Source organism: Trachypithecus francoisi, unplaced genomic scaffold (genome assembly GCF_009764315.1).
Source record: "Trachypithecus francoisi isolate TF-2019V2 unplaced genomic scaffold, Tfra_2.0 Contig01585, whole genome shotgun sequence".
Classification (NCBI taxonomy): Eukaryota; Metazoa; Chordata; class Mammalia; order Primates; family Cercopithecidae; genus Trachypithecus; species Trachypithecus francoisi.
The window spans coordinates 10,574,001-10,599,454 of NW_022681444.1; the positions used below are offsets into that span (position 1 = coordinate 10,574,001).

At 42.3% G+C, this 25,454-nt stretch overlaps 1 protein-coding gene across 1 annotated transcript; it reads left to right on the forward strand.

The window, feature by feature from the left end:
• The first annotated feature begins 28 nt into the window (after nt 1–28).
• On the forward strand, nt 29–25,072 carry GTF3C4 (general transcription factor IIIC subunit 4). Its single transcript, XM_033194859.1, has 5 exons — nt 29–652; nt 7,567–9,393; nt 13,845–13,975; nt 17,520–17,608; nt 19,142–25,072. Exons 1-5 carry the CDS (start codon nt 296–298, stop codon nt 19,204–19,206), a joined length of 2,469 nt encoding a protein of 822 aa, XP_033050750.1. The 5' UTR covers nt 29–295; the 3' UTR covers nt 19,207–25,072.
• Nucleotides 25,073–25,454: the final 382 nt, after the last annotated feature.

Here is a 25,454-nt window from a genome sequence, read left to right on the forward strand (position 1 = left end):
TGTCTGGGTAGCTTCCTAACAGGCTCTGGAGCTCAATCCCTGGGCAGGGGGAAGGGGGTCCTCCGGGCTCCCAGCTCGCCGTCCTTTTTCTGGACAGGCAGTTCCTCGGCCACCTGGCAGAGCCGCGTTGCCTGGCAACGGCGGGGTCCTTCCTGGCTCGGCGGCGCTCGGGGCCTGAGGGGAGAAAACCGCCGCGGAGGGCGCTGGGGGTGGCGGCGGCGGTCCGGGAGGTGGCCGCGCGACGGAGACGCGGGTTTGGAGCGCCAGGGCGTCCGACCTTTGCACCTGAGAGAAGATGAACACGGCCGACCAGGCCCGGGTGGGGCCCGCGGACGACGGGCCTGCGCCACCCGGAGAGGAGGAGGGAGAGGGGGGCGGCGAGGCGGGCGGGAAGGAGCCAGCAGCGGACGCGGCCCCGGGGCCCAGCGCTGCATTCCGCCTCATGGTGACTCGGCGGGAGCCGGCCGTGAAGCTGCAGTATGCGGTGAGCGGCCTGGAACCGCTGGCTTGGTCCGAGGACCACCGCGTGTCTGTGTCCACGGCCCGCAGCATCGCTGTGCTGGAGCTCATCTGCGACGTGCACAACCCGGGCCAGGACCTGGTTATCCACCGCACCTCGGTGCCCGCCCCTCTCAACAGCTGTCTCCTCAAAGTAAGTCATCCCTAGAGTCTTCGCCTGTCCCCCTCTCGCGGCCGCATCATCCATCCCAGGGGAATCCGGTCCCACACTCGGTGCGGGGATTTCCCTCTTCGCGCCGAGCGCTGGGGATTTATTAAGCAGCCAGGGTTGCCACTGCTTAAAAAAAAAAGAAAAGCTCTACAGCTGTCTGCACCCTGTTTCCCCAGGTCACCCGCCGCCCCAAACACAGGTACACACCCAGGGGGCTTCCCGGAGTTGAGTCCAGCCAACCCCTCCTTCGCCCCTGCGTCGGACCCGCACGTGGAGCGGGTTACTCGGTGGTGCTTTCTGAGACTCCACCCCCTGTAGATCCAACCCGGGGCCTGCCTCTGTCGTTGCTCCTATTGTTTGGGGCCGAGTTTCCGAGGTTCTTGGCTGGCTTTGTCTACTGTGTGTGCCCTCCTCTCGCGCCACTTTAGCTTCAGAAAAGAAAAACTGGTCGTATCCATAGTCTTAACTGTTTAAGTGACTTTATTATGAATGGTCCTCGCCTCTCCTTGGGCAAACGGGTAAATACTGGATCTCGGGGTTTGTACTCTAGTTTTTCTTTACTAGCTAAACATCTTTGGGATGTAGAATGAAAATAAAGACTCGAAACAACTGCATATCTTAAACTTCAAGCGCAAGGTCAAGTAAGCCATAGCGTTCCTTTTAGTTGCTTAGAGGTGTAAAAACTTTCCATATATCCTTGATAGAGGTGTACACTTACGTGTGATCTGTCAAAGTGTATATTCATACATTCAATAGATATTTGAATACCACTGTGCTTTGTGCTGCCGCACGCTCTGGAAATAAAGCAGTGTGCAAAATAGAGCCCCTGCCCTCATGAAGCTTACATTCGTTGGCAAGTCAAGCACAAATGATAAGGTCCTGTCAGGTAGTGATAAGCATTATAAAGATGTGTATCCACACACAGAGAACATGTTGATGTGTTCGTAAACTCTTATTCTGTACAGCCATTTAAAATATGAGTCATTAGTTATAGGTATGGTGATAACCCTCATCACTTTGTAGTATACTTAATTCAAGTTTCAAACAGCTTGTTGTTAGATTATTCGTCAGCTTGTATGACTAAGCTTTCTCTAAGATCTTGAAGAGGATGTGAACACATTTGTTCAAGTGTAAACCAATCAGATCGACAGATGCAACCCTATGAAATTGAGAATTACAAAAGGAGGGAAGGCAGAAGAAAGGTGATTTAAAAGGTGTTATCTTCTGCTGAAAAGGCACTTAACTGTTTCCAAGGATATTCATACGCACATCAACTCAAGGAAAGTATGTATGTCAGTATGGTAGAGATCGAATACCTTAGCAGAGAGAATGTAAAGAAAGGAGGGAATAGTAAGAGGAGAGACTTTTATGGGGCAGGTCATCTGGTGGTAACTCTGCAGCAGTCCCAAAGAAGGTAGTGTTTGGTTTGTAAGAGGAAGGAAGGAAAGGGCATTCATCCCATGTGCATACACGTTTAAGTCATGAACATCATTTACTATTGTTTGTATAATGACGGATCAGTACATGAGCTCAAATAGGTTTTCTAGAGAGTCAGAGAAAGTAAGATGAGGCCAGTTGTGAACTTGGAAGGTTAGTATGAGGAAATTGGCTTCAATCTAGGAAGCTTTAAGATGTTAACAGTTTCATTAGCATAGAGTGACCTGCTGTGGTTCAGGAACATTGCTGGATAGAGGCAAGAAGATGATTGCTGGGATGAGTGTAAAATAGAAGTTAAGAGATTGGGCTTTGGCACAAGATAGGCCTATCTATAAAAGGGGGATAATGAAACCCTGTTTAGGCTTTTTGGAAGATTAAATTAAACATACATAATCACTTGGCCCAATTCTTGGCACACTGTAAATGCTCAAGGTGAAAATATAATGCAGTTATACAGGTATGAAGGAGTAGGAGTCTGGATTAATATTGTGGTTGTGGACTGTCATTTTGCCTCACTTGATATTTAACACAACTGCTACCTAGTAACAGGAAATCCTTATATAGCTGTCTTATAGTTGACAAACGGCTTCAACGAAATGAATTAGTAACATCTTCCCCTTCGTACTGTGGGGTTTTTTTTATGAACATCACATAAACCATCAGTCCTTTTGCAGTCTTTTTAGACTGATTGAAATGAGTGAATGCTGAATTGTCCCTGCAGTTCTACAAGAGCCCTCTGTGGGTTAAAACTCTTGTGTGATGGTAGGAATGTAAAGAAGTCTGTATCAGCTCTTTGATGACTCCACCCATTGGCAGTCGGTGGATTTAAATCTGCTCGGTGCTGTGCAGCATGCCTTTGGTCTAACCTAAACGGTGGACAGTCTGCAGCGCAGATCACAGTTTTAGTGTAGCATTGTTAGAAAGCTAGGTACTAAAAACCTTTGAAGCTTTTGCTCTATGATTCTGTTATTTAGATTACGAATTTGCAGGAAAATCTGCAGTTATGTAATAGTTCAGACATTAATTATCAGCTGTTTTATAAGATTGTATGGTATAAAGGTGAACAGTATAAATCTGAAAAGCAATGAAATAGTGATTTAAGAATGTCAGAATTGTTTTTCCCATTGGACTATTGATTTAGTGACTCATCTAGTGAGTCATTTGTGTATAGTTCCAAATTCTGATAATATATGTGTACCGAATTGTATTGCGCATCAATTGTTAGGAGCCTTAGAAAGTATTAACTTCATCTGCTACATTAAGTTAAATAACTGTTCCTGGCTTTGAACTCTATTACCTGTCCTCAAGAAGCTTACTGTCTAAAAGCTTCAAGTGAATTTTTGTCAGGTGCTTACAAAGTGCCTAATAGTTAGTATTAAAAGTATTTGCCATTAAAAGTAATGGTGAAAACTGCAATTACTTTTGAATAGTATTAGTGGTCAACTGGAAACTGGATGGTGTACAATTAAATGATTGGCTGTGGGCAGGCCCCTGGGAGCTGGACTTTTAAGTATACTCCTTGAGCATCTGAATACTTGATTTGTTAACAGTTTCGTGGTAGGGAGAGTTGGAGGGAGGTGCAGTAGTCTCGTTGAAACTAATATGTCAGAAATTGCTACACAAAACCCTAAGACTTTTTCCTACTGGTGAAGATCTGTGCTGCTCTCCATCCTGTCAAGAATTCTTCTCATGATGAGTAGGACCAAGGGTTGCTTGAGCTTCCTTTATTTCATCCCGTGCCGCTGCTTTGGGTTACCAATCCTGTGAGTTTACTTCTACAGTAGCTTTTATTTGTAGCAAATTTAACCTATTTAAGGAGTATTACGTAGTTCACAGTATTAAAGGATTTGATGAACAATTTTATGTCTACCTTTCATTTGGTACACAACTTTATGTCTACCTTGCATTTTTGCATCCTTTTATTAGCATTAAAAATCTTATTAACATTTACTTGAGGCTGAGTGCTGTGGCTCACGCCTGTAATCCCAACACTTTGGAAGGCCACGGCAGGAGGATCGCTTGAGCCCAGGAGTTAAAGACCAGCCTGGGCAACACAGGGACGCCGCATCTCTACAAAAAAATGTAAAAATTCGCCAGGCATGATGGTGTGCACCTGTGGTCCTAGCTATTGAGGAGGCTGAGGTGAAAGGATTGCTTGACCCCAGGAGGTTGAGGCTGCAGTGAGCTGTAGTCACGCCAGTGCACTCCAGCCTGGGTGACAGAGAGAGACTCTCAAAAGGTTTTCTTTTTTAAGTTCTCAGTATATTAACAATTATCATAGGTAACTTTATTGAGCACTTAATATATGCTTTGATATATTGACTTATTTAGCCTCTCTAACTTTATGGGACATGTATTAGTCTCATTTATAAATGAGGAAATTAAGGTCAGAAGGTTTAAGCAATTTGTGCACACAGCTGGTGTGTAGCAGAGCCAGCATTTGAACCCAGGTACTCTGGCATCATAGCACAGATTTTCAGTTATTCTGCTGTGCTTCATTATGTCATCTCACAAATTTTATCTACCTGTAGAAAGCACCGGGCTTTGATTAGCATTATTTTATTTCCAAGCCAGCCACCTACACCTCATTTAATTGTCATTTTCAGTCTGTGATTCTCCAGCAAGTTTCATAGTGTATCCAAGAGACTACTTTAAAATGCCTTCCTAAAATCAAGATACAGTGCCTGAAACACCATTCCCAAAGTATTCTACATACTTTGGGATAATAAATGGTAAAGGGTAATAACTGTCCTCCCTCCAAAGGCTCTTGTTGTTTAAAAAGGAAAAAAAGTTTGGCTTCCTGTGGCTCAGTAGGTCTTTATAGTAGTTCCCTGGCCAAGGCATTTAGTGTCCTCCTGTCACTTCTTAAGGGAGAATGACATATAATATATAGTATTTCCAAAGCTTGTTTGGCCATAGAACTATTTTTCAAGGGACAATTAAAGGGAGTAGTGTACTGTGAAACACTGTAGGAAAAGTTAGTTCTCTGTTTTGTGGACAATTTTCTATTTACATTTCATTTTATTTGCTTATCTATTATTAGCAGAAAAGAGACTAAGAATAGATTATTCCTGTTATCCTTTGCTTCTTTCTTTCTTTTTTTTTTTTTTTGAGACGGAGTCTCACTCTGTCCCCCAGGCCGGAGTGCAGTGGCGCGATCTCTGCTCACTGCAAGTTCTACCTCCCGGGTTCACGCCATTCTCCTGCCTCAGCCTCCTGAGTAGCTGGGACTACAGGCACCCACCACCATGCCCGGCTAATTTTTTTGTATTTTTAGAAGAGACGGGGTTTCACCCTGTTAGCCAGGATGGTCTCAATCTCCTGACCTCGTGATCCACCCGCCTTGGCCTCCCAAAGTGCTGAGATTATAGGCGTAAGCCCGGCCATCCTTTGCTTGTTTCTAATCATCATTCCTGTCTGCACAAACTATTCGTTTGTTTGTACATTGAGGAATTTTTTGTTAGGCTTAATGGTCTGTAGGTTTTGTTATTTATTTACCATTTGGGGGATTTTTTTTTTTTTTTTCTTGCAGAGCCTGGCTCTGTCACCCAGGCTGGAGTGCAGTGGCGCAATCTCGGCTCACTCCAACCTCTGTCTCCCAGGTTCAAGCACTTCTCCTGCCTCAGCCTCCTGAGTAGCTGGGGTTACAGGTGTCCACCACCATGCCTGGCTAATTTTTTGATATTTTTAGTAGAGATGGGACCTCACTATGTTGCCCAGGCTGGTCTCAAACTCTTCGTCTCCAGTGATCCACCCACCTCGGTCTCCCAAAGTGCAGGGATTACAGGTGTGAGCCACCACGCCCAGCCATGGGGGATATTTTTTAACTCTTTGTTGCTCTCTAATTTTCTGATATGTCCCTGGTTGTCCAGACTTCATCTAGGATGTGGTCAGTGGTTCTGCGTTATTGTCTTTCAAGTGCTTTCTGTGTCCTGGAGGGTAATTCCTCTAGGCTTGAAAACTTAAACTCATTCAAAGTGACTTTTATTATATCCATGTGTGTCTTAGGCTGGAATTTCCTTTTAATCATGTTCTATCCTTTCCAATTTAAAGGTCAGCCTCTTTGAAAAAGGAAATTGACACTAAAAAAGAATTGAAGGATTCTTTTTCTTTTATCCATTTCTCTAAAGACAGTGGATAAAGTCCTTCCTTCCTCCTGCTTCCAACATAACAAAAAATTTTGTGGCTAATCTCTGCTCTTTTTGGCTTCAGCCTTCCTATTTTTTTATGGTTCTGAACCACTTTCTTTTGGTCATTTATCTCTTCGTCCATCTTTGATGGCCCTTTAAAATATTAAAGAGCTCACAGCTGGGCGTGGTGGCTCGCACCTGTAATCCCAGCACTTTGGGAGGCTGAGGCAGGTGGATCACTCGAGGTCAGGAGTTCGAGACCAGCCTGACCAACATGGTGAAACCCTGTCTCTACTAAAAATACAAAAATTAGCTGGGTGTGGTGGTGCACACTTGTAATCCCAGTCACTTGGGAGGCTGAGGCAGGAGAATCACTTGAACCCTGGAGGCGGGATTTGAAGTGAACCAAGATTGTGCCACTGCACTGCAGCCCGAGCGACAGAATGTCTTACTGTCCGATACATGTTACGAACTTGGAGGAGGGAGAGATGAATGAAAGCTTGAACGACCTTAGAAGGCCTTATAGGAAGAATTAGATCTGGTAGGATAGATGGGATTTATATAGGGAGAACTAGGCAAGGGAGCCAGGGAAAGCTGAGGTGGGGGTGTTCAGGAATGGCAACTAGAATAGTCTGATTAGAGTGAACATTATTCTGTAGAAATAGTAAACAAAGCAGTTGGAGTTGGCTCTTGCCATTATTTGTGAATGAAATTTCAGATAAAGGACCTAAAGGTGGCATTTGTATTGCAAAGATAGTGTAAAAATCTAAATATCAATTTGTATCAAAGGTATATATAGACACATATTTTCATAATTTTTTTTTTTTTTTTGAGACGGAGTCTTGCTCTGTAACCCAGGCTGGAGTGCAGTGACACGATCTCAGCTCACTGCAACCTGCAACTCCCAAGTTCACGCCGTTCTCCTGCCTCAGCCTCCCGAGTAGTTGGGACTACAGGCGCCCACCACCACGTCCGGCTAATTTTTTATATTTTTAGTAGAGACGGGGTTTCACCATGTTAGCCAGGATGGTCTCGATCTCCTGACCTTGTAATCCACCTGCCTCGGCCTCCCAGAGTGCTGGGATTACAGGTGTGAGCCACCACACCAGGCCTTATTTTCATAAATTTGTTAACACCTTTTTTGTTTTGTGACTAGCTCAAATAAATGCTGTATTGAATCTTAAGAATCAAGTACATTTCTGTTGGATATATTAATTCTAAGAAGAATATGAGAACCAGGCTATGAATAATGACACTTACTCTGACATTTTTAAAACATTGCCATCTCCTAAACACTCATCTGAATGTTTTTATATCTCTTATTTTCAGGTTGGCTCAAAAACAGAAGTTGCTGAGTGCAAGGAGAAATTCGCCGCCTCCAAGGACCCCACGGTCAGTCAGACTTTCATGTTGGATAGAGTGTTCAACCCTGAGGGGAAGGCTTTACCACCAATGAGAGGATTCAAGTACACCAGCTGGTCTCCCATGGGTTGTGATGCTAATGGCAGGTGCCTCTTGGCAGCACTGACCATGGACAATCGCCTGACCATCCAGGCAAATCTCAACAGGCTGCAGTGGGTCCAGCTGGTCGACCTGACTGAGATCTATGGAGAACGTCTTTATGAGACCAGTTACAGGCTCTCTAAAACTGAGGCCCCGGAAGGAAATCTCGGGGATTTTGCTGAGTTTCAGAGGAGACACAGCATGCAGACCCCAGTCAGAATGGAGTGGTCGGGCATCTGTACCACTCAGCAGGTCAAGCATAACAACGAATGCCGGGATGTTGGCAGTGTGCTCCTGGCCGTCCTCTTTGAAAATGGTAATATCGCCGTGTGGCAGTTTCAGCTGCCCTTTGTAGGAAAAGAATCCATCTCTTCATGCAACACGATTGAGTCAGGAATCACCTCTCCCAGTGTATTGTTTTGGTGGGAATATGAGCACAATAATCGAAAAATGAGTGGCCTTATTGTGGGGAGTGCTTTTGGACCCATAAAAATTCTTCCTGTCAATCTCAAAGCAGTCAAAGGCTATTTCACTTTAAGGCAGCCTGTTATCTTGTGGAAAGAAATGGACCAGTTACCTGTGCACAGCATCAAATGTGTACCACTTTATCATCCTTACCAGAAGTGTAGTTGCAGCTTAGTAGTGGCTGCAAGAGGCTCTTATGTATTTTGGTGTCTTCTTCTGATCTCCAAAGCAGGGCTGAATGTTCACAATTCCCATGTCACAGGCCTTCACTCACTGCCGATTGTCTCCATGACTGCAGACAAACAGAATGGAACAGTCTATACTTGCTCCAGCGATGGAAAGGTGAGGCAGCTGATTCCCATTTTCACAGATGTTGCATTGAAGTTTGAACACCAGTTGATTAAACTCTCAGATGTGTTTGGCTCAGTGAGGACTCACGGGATAGCAGTGAGCCCCTGCGGTGCGTACCTGGCCATCATTACCACTGAGGGTATGGTCAACGGCCTCCACCCCGTTAACAAAAACTACCAGGTCCAGTTTGTTACTCTCAAAACCTTTGAAGAGGCAGCTGCTCAGCTCCTGGAATCTTCAGTTCAAAACCTTTTTAAGCAGGTAGATTTAATAGACCTAGTACGCTGGAAGATTTTAAAAGATAAACATATCCCTCAATTTTTACAAGAAGCTTTGGAAAAAAAGATTGAAAGCAGTGGAGTCACCTATTTTTGGCGTTTTAAGCTTTTCCTCCTGAGGATTTTATATCAGTCAATGCAGAAAACCCCTTCAGAAGCCTTGTGGAAACCGACACATGAGGACTCAAAAATCTTACTAGTGGATTCACCTGGGATGGGCAATGCTGACGATGAACAGCAGGAAGAAGGCACTTCTTCCAAACAGGTGGTGAAGCAAGGCCTGCAGGAGAGGAGCAAGGAAGGAGATGTAGAGGAACCCACTGATGACTCGCTCCCCCCGACTGGAGATGCTGGAGGCCACGAGCCAATGGAAGAGAAACTCCTGGAAATCCAAGGGAAAATTGAAGCTGTGGAGATGCACTTGACCAGGGAACACATGAAGCGAGTCTTAGGAGAAGTGTATCTGCACACCTGGATCACAGAAAACACTAGCATCCCCACCCGAGGACTCTGTAACTTTTTAATGTCTGATGAAGAGTATGATGACAGAACAGCACGGGTAGGTGTTTATTAACAGAAACTCTGAAATTGTAAAGTCTGCTTTCTTCATGAGAAAGAAATGACCTAAATTGAGTTCCTGAAGGTCAGCTTTTGCTTTGACATTTTTTAGGTAATTGATTTGCATGAGGTGCAGGGGAATAAATAGGAAATGTGGATTAATGCAGAAGATGCATTCATAGCATACAAAGAATATTTTGATTCTTCTTCACACTGGCCTTAATAGATATGCAGAGTTTGCAGGATGAGCTTTCCAGACTGAATTAGCTCAAAGAGACTGCATTTAGCTGAGTAATATGTGATGGGCAGTCATGGCCATAGAAATATGGTGCCCATGCTCCCTGCCCTTCCTCTTTTACAAAAGTTTTGTAGGGGAGGGCTGTAGTGACATGTTTTCCGTTTGATAGGATTTAAGGATATCTTCACATTTAGTCAAGAAAGACATGTAAAGTGAACGAATCGTTACTCATGTCTCATTTTTACAAAAACTGGGCACAATCTTTATTTTGGTAACAGAACAATCATAGTGTTATCCAGAATGTATTCTATATATTTAAGTTGCTTCATGGAACACGGGGATTCCCAGTGCATATCACCATCCTAAGGGTTCTGAGAATTCCTACAGAAAAGAAACCGATACCTTTGTGTAGTTCAGTATTACTCAGACTTCCTGATCGCAGAATCTTTCTTGCAGCTAATAGCTGCTAAAATCCTGAAGACCTCATGTTCCAGGAAATATACTGTATTCTAAAATACTCAAAACCACAAATATCTGTGTTCCTTTTTACTTCAAAGATTGATACTTACTAACGTCTTAAAATATTAATTGAAAGCAGTATCTTTGTTCGTAATGTTAAGCCATTCACAATCACTTCTTGCATTTTCTTGTTGGAAAGAATGTGTATGTTTGTGTACACACATTTGCCTTTGAAATTATTGCTCATAGAATGTTTGCAGTGGTCTTAAGAGTATTAAGATGCACTGTTCATGTAAATGACTTTTCTTCTTTAAAAGTTAACTTTTGGGGCCGAGCGTGGTGGCTCACGCCTGTAATCCCAGCATTTTGAGAGGCTGAGGAGGGTGGATCACAAGGTCAGCAGTTTGAGACCAGCCTAGCCAACATGGTGAAACACCATCTCTACTAAAAATAAAAATTAGCCAGGCATAGTGGCGGGTGCCTGTAATCCCAGCTACTTGGGAGGCTGAGGCAGGAGAATCGCTTGAACCTGGGAGGCGAAGGTTGCAGTGAGCTGAGATTGTGCCATTGCACAACCGACAAGAGCAAAACCCCATCTCAAAAAAAAAAAAAGGTTGTTTTGTTTTGGTTTGGTTTGGTTTGGTTTGGTTTTGGTTTTGGTTTTTTTTTTTTGAGAGTCTCACTCTGTCCCCCAGGCTGGAGTGCAGTGGCACGATCTTGGCTCACTACAAGCTCCACCTCCTGGGTTCACGCCATTCTCCTGCCTCAGCCTCCTGAGTAACTGGGACTACAGGCGCCCGCCACCACGCCTGGCTAATTTTTTGTATTTTTTGTAGTAGAAACGGGGTTTCACCGTGTTAGCCAGGATGGTCTCGATCTGACTTTGTGATCTGCCCACCTCTCCCTCCCAAAGTGCTAGGATTACAGGCATGAGCCACCGTGCCCTGCCAAAAAAACTTAATTTTTAAACGTTGTTTCATTGTGTTCCAAATTGTCTAGAAGAGTATTCTGGTTATCACAATGCCATGGGACCTAGTTAGGTTTATTATAAGAGTCAGTGAAAAATAAGCAAAAACATGTTAGAAAGTACTAGAGGTTGGGTTTGTAATGATTTAGAATAATTGTCCAGGTACTCCATGACCCCGGGAAGCTACATTTAGCATGGTGATGTGATTCCAACAGAGCCAGTTTAAAAACCAGAAGATTACACACCCATCCCTGTCTATAGCAACTGAGTTTATTGAAGACCATGCATTCCCGTCTTAAAAATCCAACTGTATGCATAAAATGAAGACTTTTTAAACCCAGAATGTTGATTTATTAGTAGTTATAAATTATTTTGGAGATTATCAGCCTAGTATGCTGGTACAGTTAAACTAGCACTTTTAAACCTTTTTTCATTATCACTTCCCCCAGAGCATTTGTAGATACTTTTTTGGAATTGCCTCTGCCCATGAAGTTTTAATACCACAGATGTATTTTGTGTGTCCGTTTATGTACTGTGTGTATATCTTTGCTTTATATGTAAAAAGAGTAAGAACTTTTTCTCCCCCAAGAACTAATATTTGCTGCTTTGGAAGGACTATTACTCCCATTGAGAATATGTGAGTCAGAATAACACAGTTAAGAATTGAGCTTGCCAAGGTCAAGGCTACTGAGAACAAATAGCAGTCTTTCCTTATGTAAAATTGAGGTATATCTGGGCTGGGTGCAGTGGTCACACCTGTGACCTCAGCACTTTGGGAGGCCAGAGTATGAGGATGGCTTGAGCCCAGGTATTCAAGGCCAGCCTGAGCAACATAGCGAGACCCTGTCTCTACATAAAGTGAAGGAAAAAAAAAAAATTATCCTTGTGTGGTGGCACAAGCCTGTAGTCCTAGCTACTTGGGAGGCTGAAGGGGGTGCCATGTTCGCACCACTGCACTCTAGCCACGGCAACAGCGAGACCTTGTCTTAAAAAGAAAATAGACGTGCATCTGTATGGGAGGAAATCTGAGTAGTTTTTGTCACTGTATCATTATCAGGATGTTTGGCCTGTCTAGAAAAGCAGAGTGAGGCTGGGCGCGGTAGCTCACGCCTGTAATCCCAACACTTTGGGAGGCCGAGGTGGGCAGATCACAAGGTCAGGAGATCGAGAGCATCCTGGCCAACACGGTGAAACCCTTTCTCTACTAAAACAACAAAAAAGTAGCCAGACCCTGTAGTCCCAGCTACTCGGGAGGCTGAGGCAGGAGAATGGCATGAACCCGGGAGGTAGAGCTGGCAGTGAGCCAAGATCACGCCACTGCACTCCAGCCTGGGTGACAGAGCAAGACTCTGCCTCAAAAAAAAAAAGAAAAGAAAAACAGAATGAGTTTGGTCATCCTTGCTGTAAGGGACCATATGTTAGAATTCTTAAGACTGAAAAGAAAAAAGGCCAAAAATTAATGGGATTTAAATTTGTAGGGTATATGCAGAAGAGGTAAGATACTGGGTTTACCAACTTCTGAGCTAGTAAGACACGCTTTGAAACTTAAGTGAACTAATTTTAGTGAATTAATCCAAAATCTTGTGGATTCATTTATAAGAAGCAGAAATGGATTCAGAACTGGAAGGGCACTATCACTACTAAGAGAAGACAACTCTTGAGGGTTGTGTATCCCAGCCTCCAATTACATATCCAGTGAAGTTAAAAAAAAAAAAAAAAAAAAAAAAAAACGTGAACTGGATTCAAGTTTTTTTCAGACTTTTATGTTTAAACAGTATAATCTTTTTTTTTCTTGAGATGGAGTCTCACTCTGTCACCCAGGCTAATGTGCAGTGGCGCAACCTCGGCTCACTGCAACCTCCACTCACGGGCTCAGGCAGATCCTTCTGCCTCAGCCTCCTGAGTAGCTGGGATTACAGGTGTGCGCCACCACGCCCAGCTAATTTTTCTATTTTTAGTAGACACGGGGTTTCACCATGTTGGCCACCTGGTCTCGAACTCCTGATCTCAAGTGATCCACCCACCTTGGCCTCCCAAATTGCAGGGATTACAGGCATGAGCCACTGTGCCCAGCCAAGAGTGTAATCTTAATAAAGCACAGAAAAGCAAAACTGAAGCAAAGAAGGGCCTAGAGTCTGCCGTTACCTCTCTCACTCCCAGCTTCTTGCTCCTATAGTAGGTCTTGCCGTGCCTCTGCAGTGGGGTCAGCTTGTCTTAGATTGCAGTCTACTGGACTATGTTGGCCATGGGTCTTTTGGCCATCAGAAGGGGAAATTATTTTTTAATCCTGATCTTTTTACTTTGTAAGCCTTTCTTTTAAAATAGACATTTGTACAGTTCTACAAAGAGAGCAGTATTCCACATAATATTTTGCCTATAGAGATTATGCTTTTTCTTCTTAAAGTCAAAACATTATAAATAATAGCTAAATACTTTGTCTTCTAATAGAACTCTGAAATCCTTGTCCCAGAAGCAACTAAAACAAGGCAAGTAATAAGATTTTGGTTTTCAGAACAGTTTTCTTAGTGGTTACACCGTTGCCACAGAGTACCTGAATAAATTTATTTTATTTAGCTAGGTGACACAGGTTGAAACTCTAGTTCATTTATTTTCCAGACAGTATAATCAGCCTTTTTGGCAATGCAGATCCCTTGTCTTATGTGAAATACTGCTCTTTGCTCTTTTCTTTTTGTTTATTATTTTTTAATTTTCCCTTTGTGTTTGTCGGCTTTTTCTTCAGGAAATCCTGCACTTACACTAAACTTTGCTGACTACTTTGTCTTACTAGGTGCTGATTGGACATATCTCAAAGAAGATGAACAAACAGACTTTCCCTGAGCACTGTAGTTTGTGTAAAGAGATCTTGCCATTCACAGATCGCAAACAGGCAGTCTGTTCCAATGGCCACATTTGGCTCCGGTAAGCCATTTTAAAAGTTCCTACTTCTGCTCGTTTTTCAGTTTTGTGTAGCACAAACTACTGTATGTGACAGAATAGCAACTTTATGCCAGTTATCTGTTGCCCTTGCCAATTTGTTGGAGAAAAGCTGCTATATTACAAAGCCTGATGTCAGCTTTTTTCATCAGTATCACTCAAGCAAGTTGGCCTTTAAAGACAGTTTTTTACTGCTTAATATATAGGAGTTTTCTTATTTTATTTGTTCAATTTCATAATTGAACAAATTATGCCTCCTCTTCCTAGCCTCATTCTAAGACCTTGGTGTGTCCTCATGTTACTGGACCTGTGGGCTGCATTTGACACAATTACTTCCTCCTTGAAGCACTTTCATCACCTGCCTTCTGGGACACAGGAACCCTGGTTTTCTTCCTGTCTCTAACTCTTCATTCTCAGTTGACTTTGCTGACAGGCACCTCAGCTGTCTGTCTTTCGCCTGTTTTTCTTCTCTTTGCACTTTCCCGGGGCAGTTGCTTATCATCTGCACAATGATGATTTAAACTTAGAGCTTTTGCCTGTATCTCTCCCCCTAAGTCTAGGCTTAAGTATCTGCCTGCTCAGTACCTCTATTTGGATGTTTAATAGGCATTTCAAATTGGAATCCAACCTTTTGTTACTACCTCTGCAGCCCTGGTCTAAAACACCATCATCTCTTGCCCAGATTATTATACCTGTAGTTACTTTCCATCTGGTCTTCCCACTTCCATCCTTGGCCCTCCAGTCTGCTCTCATTACAGTCGGGATAGTGATTGTGTCAACACTTGGTCGCTGGCTACTTGTTTCTGATGAGTAAAACGAAAACTCTCAGTGACCCACAAGGCGCCACACAGCCTGAGCCCTTCTTCCCTTTGTCCTCCTGCTGACCTCGCCTGCTGTGCTTCTCCATCTTGCTCGCTTCACTCAGGCAGACTGGCTTCATGCCTCAGGTGCGTGAGGCATCCCTCCACCTCAGCACATCTACACTGGCTGATCCCTCTACCCAGGATGTTCTTCCAGCAGGTGTCCCCATGGCTTCCTCCAGTGTCCCTTTATCAGTTAGGCCTTCCTGGCTACCATTCCTAAAATTGTAACACCCCACCGACATACCTTCCCCTCCCAATGTTTTGCATCCTCCTTCCTTGCTTTATTATTTTCCTCTTTAATAATTATCACTATTTAATATATTTTTTCCTTGTCCTTCCTCTAGAATAGAAAGCTCTATGAAGACAGGAACTTTTGTGTTTTGTTCACAGCTATTTCTAGAACAATGCCTAGTGCATGGTGGGCACTAAATTTTTTAATTTTTAATTTTAATTTTAATTTTATTTTATTTTCGAGACAGGGTCTTTCTGTGTCGCCCAGGCTGGAGTGCAGTGGCGCAATCTTGGCTCACTGCGACCTTTGCTTCCTGGGTTCAAGTGATTCTCCCACCTCAGCCTCCCCGGTAGCTGGAACTACAGGCATGCACCACCACACCTAGCTAATTATTTTTTGTATTTTTGGTAGAGACAGGGTTTCACCATGTTGACCAGGCTGGTCTTGAACTCCTGGGCTCAAGTGATCCACCTACCTTGGCCTCCCAAAGTGCCGGAACTACAGGCGTGAGCCACTGCACCCAGCCAAATTTTTAACAAGATTCTGCTACACATACCATATTAACTCACCAGTTCTGTTATCAAAATGTATGGACATTTTTCTACATCAGTACAAAGATAACATTCTTAATGGCTATAGAGGTTTCCATTGTACAGATGTTTCATAGTTTACCCCCTTATTGATAATTTGTTCTTTTTCCAATTTGTATTGCATTCCTACAGTTTTTTTTTTTTTTTTGAGATGGAGAGATGAAGTCTCACTATGTTGCCCATGGTGTACTCGAACTCCTGGGCTCCAGTGATCCTCCTGCCTCAGCCTCCTGAGTAGCCAGGACTTTGGGCATGTACCACCATGCCTGGCTCCTACACCTTTTCTAATTTTTGACCATTCAGACTTTTTAAGAGGGAAGAATAGGAAATAAGCTTGTAGTGTATTTTAGGTTAGTAATAAAAATAAAAACATTTATTGAGCACTATTAATATGCCAGGCACAGTCTAAGCTGTACACATGTATTAAGTTACTACATTATGCTGGTTGTGAAAATAAGTTGGTAGGAGTACAGGCATGTGCCATTGCACCTGGCTTTCTGAGTTAAGACTGGGTATAACTACTGTCTTTAAGACTCTGACAGTACATTGGGGAAAACCCTGACGAATATTGAAGGCAAAATTAATGGTGCGAAAAGAGACAGGATACTAACAAATGTTCACAGGTTCAATTCCATCCAGAGATTATCATTGAGCCTCTACCAGGGCCAGGCAAATAAGGATAGGTGGAATGTATTTTCGCAACAAGCATGCATGGGGAGCATCATGATTACTTTTGTTTTTATAGATGAGGAGATTGGGGCCTAGGGAAGTTAAATAATTTGCCTAAGTCACAATGGTGGTTTGTGGCATAGCTCAGAACCTGACATTCTGGCTCCAGAAGCCACATGTGTAAGCATTACACATTAATGTCTCCTAGATGGGTTTTTTCCAGGAAAATTGTTTTCATTTTTACTGACTAAAGTTACAGCTGAAATACCTCAGTATGATTTCTCTAGGTGAGAACCAGTGCTTGCTGTCACTCAGATGTAATCTTTCTTCCAAGATATCCATGCCTTTACTCAAGGTATACCTGCTTGGAGTCCCTTCCCTTAACCTCCTCCTCTGTATTTTCTGCTCCTTAGTTGCTCACCTGAAAACTTGTTATCTTTTGGGGAACCTTCCCTGCAACCCAGATGTACTTTTTCCCATCTCATTGCATCCCACCTATCCTTATTTGCCTGGCGCTGGTAGATAGTCAATGAATAATCTTTGGATGGAATTGAACCTGTGAACATTGGTTAGTGTCCTGTCGTTTTTTCGCACCATTAATTTTGCCTTCGATATTCTTCAGGGTTTTCCCCAATGTACTGTCAGAGTCTTAAAGACAGTGATTATACCTAATCTTAACTAATAGAAAGCTGGGTACAGTGGCACATGCCTGTAATCCCAGCTACTTGGGAGGCTTAGGCAGAGGATCACTTGAGCCCAGGAGTTCAAGGTCAGGCTGGGCAACGTAACGAGACCCTGTCTCAAAACAACAGCAACAACAAAAAAACCTAACGAATAATTCTCAATACAATACATGATCAGTTTTTAAAAAACATATCAAGAATTTAAAGTGCAGTCAGGTATGGACAGACTAAATTATTTTCTGATGCTCAAACAGGAAAAAAAGCTGCAATCTACCTGGATTAGAACCTTTATGTCTCTTTGCTAAGCATGGAGCATAGGTTTGGCCAGCTTTGGTGCACAGGGGGTACATTGTTGCGTGAATGTATGAGTATCATCCTTTCAGTTGGTTAATGTGTAGTTTTATGATAACTCTCTGTGATGGAGAAACACCAGTTTCTGAGTGTTAGTAGAGGAAACCCTCTCCCTTGCCAATACAGTCTGTCTTCTTTCAGGTGCTTCTTAACCTACCAGTCCTGCCAGAGTTTGATATATAGAAGGTGTTTGCTCCATGACAGCATTGCCCGGCATCCAGCTCCAGAAGGTGAATGCTTTCCCTTACTTGGGAGGGTGGGTGGGTGGAGCATGCTGGCAGCGGGCCAGCGCCCCAGAATAACAGTTTAAGTCACTCTCTACATGTCTTGGTGTTGTGCTGTCGGGGATAGGGGGTGGGGAGCAGGCTCCTGCTGCTCTTTACAGTGTTACCATGAAGCCACAGTTAACTAAAACATGGCCATTGGAATACCTCATACTGAAGTGCATACTGCATTTAGGATGTGAGTTAAGTGTGTCTGCAGTTGCTATTCTGTCACTGCAAACAAATTACTCATGCCAAAAAATGTCAGTTTGTTTCAGTAGATGACATAGATTATATCTGAATGTAAACTCTGTAGATGATACTGTATACGAAGACAACATTATTGAACCAGTAATAGGATATTCACTTGGAGTCGTTCTTCCAGTAGCCATGATGGGTTTTTCCTGGTTGGTCTATGTGTTCTTTCCTGATAGCTCTAATGTCATCCATTTCTGAGGTAACTACCTGGAAATAAGATTGTGGAGTGGGCAGGAATTAGTGATTTAATGATGCCAGTGTCAGATTTTGTCCTGACGTTAATAATGCACTCTAACCAAGTGAGCTAACTAGATACAGAATATACAATTATATATGCATTTTGGGGGAATATTCTGTTCTCAGCTGAAACAAACAGCATTCTATATAAAACTACATACATTCTTGAACTTTGTTCTAAACTGGCAGAAGCTCTCTAATTCTCGTAAGTAGGTATATTGATACCTTGTGTTCTGTTGTAGCTTTTTATTAGGGAAACTACAATCATACACAAAAGGGAAGAGAAGAGTATAATAGACCCCTGTGTGCCCATCACTTCGGAAATTACTGACTCATGGCCTTTTCTGTTTCATGTCTAGTTCCCTCACCCACCTCTCTCCTCCTGATGGATTATTTTGAAACACATTTTTGGGAACTTTTAAATTTTTACTGCAATTGATGATTGATACGCTGCCTAAGCGGGAAATCTGGAAGAGACTGAAACTTTAAATCATGCCCATTGACTTTGAGTCTAGCCATTTAGAGCTTTTGGGAAGAATGAGAAGCTACTGGATCTAGAAAAGCATTGGAGTAGAGCTTTTCGTGGATGAAAGAGGAGGAGGATTTGACCAGTGTTGCCACATTTTTATTTCTCAAGAGCATAGCATTTTCCTATTACTGTAATTTTATGAGAGAATATTTTAACATTAACAGTGTATGAAGAACACGTTCTCGGAATACAGTCCTTTCTTTAAATTGAATAAATTTAGCTTTATGAAACATTCTTCATTACCCTTATTTTCCTGTTTCATCACACTTTGTGAACCACAAGTTTAGTCCAGCCTCACTTGGAATGTTGGAAACCGAAGCCCAAAGAAGTGAAGTCCTTTGTCTAGGGATGTGTAGCTGAGTCATTGCAGAATTGGGACCAGAATGCCCATCTCTCAATGCTACAGTCCGGTGTTCATCCCTTCTGACTGCCTTTTCCGAAGCTAATAGTTGATACCACTTGTCTTCCTTTTGCAGATCCCGACTGGATTAAGAGGTTACTGCAAAGCCCCTGCCCTTTCTGTGATTCTCCTGTCTTCTAAATAATCAGTGACAGGAAGATGGAAGGGCTGATGAACTCTGCCATGGAAAACTTCCTCCAGCCTGAAGAGAAGGATGCACTGGAGGAAGCCTGACCCTCACGAGTGGAGAGAAGTCCTTGGTGATTGTAAAGAGGGCCCCTGGAGCTCATTTCTGAAGGGCACTCTCCATCTCCAGGGACTAACGGATGTCCTTTGAAATGGCTGGACTCAGAGAGTTGGAGTCGTTTTGAGATGAGCATTAGCCCCAGCTTTGTAACCAATGAGGAACACTTACTTAAGTATCTTGACAGAAGCAATTTGAACACAATGTCCCGTAATTTCTAGGAACAGAATGGTCTTTTCTAGAGAACCTTTTCTGGATAAGGACCTTGCTGGGTTGAGTTAGGTTTTAATTCTTGCTTTGGTCTGGAACTGCCTTCTGGCTCCAGAACTTAAATTGCTTGGTCCGTGGCATCTGATGTACCAACAGAGATTAAAAGTGTGTAAAGCAACACATGGGCTGATGTTTTGTTCTCAGAAAATAGCTGCTGGTCTGCATCCCTCCATTCTTGTTTTTTTATGCATATGGAAAACGTTTTCCTAAAACTATATTCTCAAGTTGAAGCCAAGACTAAAATTTTATGTGTCAAATGATCTGGTAACTATTATAATGAGTAATTGTGACTTATTTTCATTCTCTCCCGTGTCATCAGGTTTCCTGACCCAACTCCTTAATCCGTATAAAGATGTCAAATACTGTAGTTTACCCAAGCCACAGCCCTGCTTCAGACTTAACTGTGGTAGCCTAGATGAGCTATTTGTACACAGAGGAAAAAAAGATATCTTCCTCTTTTAGTAATAAAACGTTTAGTATTTTTAATGTTGACATTTCCAGATGTTTCATTGAGTATCCAGGGGTCTGTATGGAGACTTCTAGAATGGGACAGCTCAGAAGTGGGGCCCTTGAGCTCGAGTGCAGTAAGCTTGTGCAATTCAGTTGAACAGAGCCTGGCAGTGTCTCTCCTCTGCACACAGCCCCTTAATATTTGGAATCCAGGTTCTGCCCCCACCCCTACCCACCCAGTGGTCTGTTAAGATGTCCTAGATGGGGCTGGGTGTGGTGGCTCACTCCTGTAATCCCAGCACGTTGGGAGACCAAGGCAGGCAGATCACAAGGTCAGGAGTTCAAGACCAGCCTGACGAACATGGTGAAACCCTGTCTCTACTAAAAATAGAAAAATTAGCCAGGCGTGGTGGTGCGCACCTGTAATCCCAGCACTTTGGTAGGCCGGGGCAGATGGTTCACTTGAGGCCAGGAGTTCAAGACCAGCCTGGGCACTATGGTGAGACCCCATCTACTAAAAATACAAAAGTTAGCCTGGCATGGTGGCGCATGCTTGTAATCCCAGCTACTCGGGAGACTGAGGCAGGAGCATCACCTGAACCCAGGAGGCAGAAGCTGCAGTCAGCTGAGATGGTACTTAGATGATAACCATAGCGGCAACCTCGCCCCTCCACCCCCCACTGATAGGTGGAGGCACTTCTAAACAATCCGCTTGGAAATGTCTTCTGTTTCCTATTCAAATTGCTGTTTTGTCTCCTATGTTTAATCTTGTATTTGCTATTCTGCTTTTTTTTTTTCTCATTTTGGTGGTAATTTCAAGAAGAGTGTTTATCCACTATTGATTTTCAAGAAAGAAACCGAGCACCATTGAAGTCATGAGAAACAGAGTTCAGAACATTGTGTGGTTGAAGTCATTTGTGTCTGCAGCTGTTTTTTCCACTTTACAATAAATAAGTAAAAAATTAAGATCATGTCAAAAAATTATTGCAGTTTTAATCATTATGGCATAGTTTCCCTCCTCCCCACCTCACCTGCATTAGAATCCGTGGAGATTTTTTCTTACTGGGAATTTTGGGCTGCTGCCATTTAAAACTTAGGTTTTTATTTAAAGCAGTTGTGCATTTTTGAGAACATTTATTGAGAGTAACGAGAGAGGATCTCCCAATTTTTTTGTATGTCTCTATAGGAGTAAACATGGCAACAGGTTTTCTAGAACGTGGACTCACTGCAGGGACTGGACCCAGTGGTATTGTTAAGACCCTAAAATCTAGCCACCACCTGCCTGCCCCAAGTTTCCAAACACCCAGTTGGAAGGCCTTTCCCTGCCCTTGTCCCTGTCCCACACCCATGGAGGTTAAGCTACAGAGCTGGGGAAACAGGAGATTTTGAGTTCATGGCAGCTTCACAAATAGTGCTTCTGAATTTCTCTGAGAGCATACCTCATGAGTGTGTTGCTTGGTGCACCTTGGAAGAGTGAGAATGGCACCAGAAGTTTTTAATTGCCTCTTGCAGTTCAAACTTAGATACCTACACCTCTGTACCTTCCTAAAATGTGCCTGATCTTATTTGGTAGATTTCAAGTTGCTTTCAGCTGTGACCATAATAACTGAGGAACTGGAGAAATAGTGGAAGTGCTGTTGCCGCACTGCATTTAAAGTACAGGAGCAAAGATTCCATACAATTAGACCCTTTAAGCTACAACATGGTTGCATTTTGGGAGTCTGATATCCACATATGTCTCACATTTTCTCTGCCTGGGGTTAATTTGTTCCTATTATTCTAGATAAGAAATTGATAGCTTGTTATGCTTGATATTCATTCTGAAATCCTTACGTGTCCACCAGGCAGACTTCAAGCAATCTCTACCTACTATTATATCTGCCAAAACTACCAATTATTTTTCAATGTCAGAAGTTATTAGAGCCACTGGCAAAGCTCATGGTTGAACATGACATTTTTCTGCTTTTCCAAGAAGTTTCTGAGAATGTTCATGTTGAAGTATGCAGGCTGGACTTATCAGCAAGTTTAACACATTAATTAGGTTAAAAGACTATTAAAAGGCAATGATTAAATACTTCAATTATTTTGTAATTATAATGGTATCAAATAAGATGCAAAAGAAGTTGATGCTTATTGGTGCTTGCTAAGAGAATGACAATACTAGTTCTGTGAGCATCTTTCCCCTGCAGCAGTTACACTGCCTCAGAGTTGGGTGAATTACTGCAATTCCTGGAATGGAACCAGGAATTAGGGTCACTGGTTGATTGGCACAGGATCTTTCCATCCTTTCTGCTCCTGACCTCTCTCTCTTGCCTTTCCTTCCCCCAGATGCTCTCTTGGTTTCCATTCCTTTAGTTCTCTCTGCTTTAGAACACAGAGCTAACAGATTACATGTTGGAAAGAAAAATGGATTAATGGTCAAATTTCTAAAAGCTCAATTGTGTAGTGGGTCTCACTTCCTAGAAGAAATTATTGGTAATATTTCTTTCTAAAGGTAATAGTACTATTTATATCTGGTTTTCTTCAAAACTTAACTATAATTTCCTTGTCAGGGTGCTCAGTAGCTCTTGGTTTGACGGGCTAAGGAATGTGAAATTTTAGCTCCTTCCCACCACCTGTTTCCGCTCACTCCCACCCCCAGCCAATATTCTTCTTCATAAGCAAAAATTATGCTTAAGCTAAACTGAATGGGTTATATTCTAAGTAAGTACAGACAGCAAATAGGCAGACAAATACAGTAATGTCTTTACAATTAGCCCACCACGGACTGTTCTGAGTCTCTGCATGGTTTCCGTAATTCATTATGATGTATCTTTATGTTCTTTCCCTGCTCTTCCATGCTCTGGAGTTTAGCAATTCAGTGAGACTGGGGAGTGTCTCAAGAATGGAACCTTTGCCCTCAAGGTTGGGTCATCAAAAATCTCTCTAAAGGATCTAACTGATGAATTGTTTTTATTTTCGCCGTTAGTGCAAGTATCAACTGGCAGCCTCAAACAGCTTTAGACTATGTCTCAGGTCTCTCATACTTCGAACTGCTCTTTCTTGAAGCTAAAAGAGGTTTTGGAGTAAAGATCTGCTGTTCAACCTAGTATAGAGCATGTGAAATGGAATTCAGCCAAACCCCAAGAATATCGAGTTGCTTCTAGTTAACTAAAGTAGTACAGAATCACTATCCTGATGAGAAGTGGGGTTTTTCAGAAGATTGTAAACTCATTTCCATGGCACAGGTAGAAATCATTATCAGGACTTGTTAGCCAGTTCATGTCTCATTGATAGAATGCAGCCTGCCATCTGCATCGATGGTTTAAGATGGTGCTGTTTTTGAAAACTTGCTGTGGAAATAAATTTGACAGAGGAATAGTTATTTGCAAAGCTGTCCTAGAAAGAGGTTAACTCTTTTGGTGTATGGATATTTCTCCTCCAACACCTTTAATTAGGTGGTTCAGCTTATCTTGTATTTTCTGAGTCGTAACTGTACTCTAGAGCCAAGACCTACTATAAAATCTGGAGTCCTGATCAGAGAGTTGTTTAGATCAATATTATATGCTTTGCCAACATAATCTAAGAAGGTATTCATTCTTTCTGGATTTGAGAAGAGTTGACAAAAATGTAAGATTATATTCTCATGCTGAAATAAGGTATAGGCTAAGTGAAATACTGTAAATGGGTTGGGTAGAATTAAACTTTAGAGCTCTAAATATGATGCTTATTTTTAAAGTAAAAAGTTGCCTCACTGTCATGAAATCCTGTTACTTCCATAAAAAAAATCCTGTAAAATGGTCCAACTGGACAATGTAAGAGATAATCATGGTTTTGAGGCATTTCATACTTTATCGGTTTACATTTGGCTAACAGACTGGTAGGTAAGGTTTAGGGTTCTCTCCACTAATGGAAAATTAAATGCAAAATGTCCTAAGAATTATGTTGTTTTCAAGGCTTTGGCTCAGATTTGTACTTTGACGTATGAAAGTGAATATCAAACTTGTTTATACAGAAAAGACTATATAGAAAAATCCATGTTGTGTATAGTGATACATGTTTTATGTTTACCCAATGCCTGTACTAAATCTTGTGCTTGGCTTTGAATGATATATGTGTTTACATATGAGTTTTTGTTTTTTTGAAATAAAAAGAACAGTCATCTAAAAACGTAAGGTTTTGGAAAGGAGATGCTTTTTCAATTCTTACCATGAGGTGGAATGTTTTATAGAATTTTGGTGTTAAAAAAAGAATTTAATAACAATGCGTTTTGCTTGGAATACTCCCCAATCCAGAAAAGTTGGTGACTTCTCTCCATTGTATATATGTACATAGTTTTCATTATTAGATTGTAAGCTCCTCAAGGGCAGGAATTGTTTTATCTTCGTTGTTCCTGCAGCACCTAATGTAAAGTGCCTTGCACAGGGTAGGTGCTCATGACGTGTAGAATGAGTGAGTCACTTCCTGCCTCATAAATGTGGTTCACTTCCCCTGTGTTCAACACTACAAAGCTACTCATGCCAGAAGAGGGCAGAGTTCTTTCTTGGGTTTGAACTGGCTTTTTTGGGTTGAATCAGACCATTCCACATCCTTAGCACTACTTAACCTTCTTTTCCTGAAGACGACATATCCGTGTCCTGCGTTTTTAATCTAATATTACAGCTGAGGTTTCTAGGACATTTTTGAAGTGGAGAAGATTATGGAGAAAATGGAAATTTGGGGAGAGTGGTTTGTCAGTATATTGCCCTATGGGGTAATCGTGTTTTAGTTATTACTTGTTAAAAGGGTAACAGAACCTCTGTTTCTTTACCAAGTCGCTGGTTGGCCATTTCTCCAATTAACGAACTACCGTTGGTTTTAGCTCTTTCTCATTTTGAATTCCCTTCCATTGCTTCCATGATTCTAGAACTTAGAGTCTAATACAATTGCTGTGAATATTTAGTGCTGTACATAATGGCAGTTTTGTAAATGTGAAATAACCTTGAATATGTTGTGGTTTGTATACAGAGCCATTCGTAGTGTTATTTTGGCCACTTTTTTATTCAAAATAAATAATTATTTGTATACTGCGTGTCTGTTTTATGGAGTTCCCACCGTTTATAGCAAAGCTTGGAAACCTCTTAAAGCCTGAGCACCCTCAACAAAGTTAAGTAATGCCCAGGCGTGGGCAGACAAGAAGGAAAGAGCTCTGTGAGGGAAATGTCAGGGAACTGGCCACTAGCAACTACCTCAGAACCAAGTCAGTAAGTCTTAGGTGGTTTATACCAGAAAAAGGAGGAGGAATGTAAGGGGAAGTAACAGAGGTTCAGTAGTATGTTAGGCCACATGTTCTTGACAATATCAATTAAATAGTATTTGGTGAGGAAAGTGACCCTGAAAAATATGATCTCTATAAGCATTATGTATTTGTGAAAGGATGAGTATAGACCAGCATTTTTTGCAGATC

What these genes read in the sequence shown, in the direction of transcription:
- GTF3C4 (XM_033194859.1), top strand. Translation starts at nt 296, where the DNA reads ATGAACACGGCCGACCAGGCCCGGGTGGGGCCCGCGGACGACGGGCCT. An exon ending in ATGATGACAGAACAGCACGG is followed by an intron (nt 9,394 to 13,844) that starts GTAGGTGTTTAT and finishes TTGTCTTACTAG; the next exon opens with GTGCTGATTGGACATATCTC. An exon ending in AATGGCCACATTTGGCTCCG is followed by an intron (nt 13,976 to 17,519) that starts GTAAGCCATTTT and finishes GTCTTCTTTCAG; the next exon opens with GTGCTTCTTAACCTACCAGT.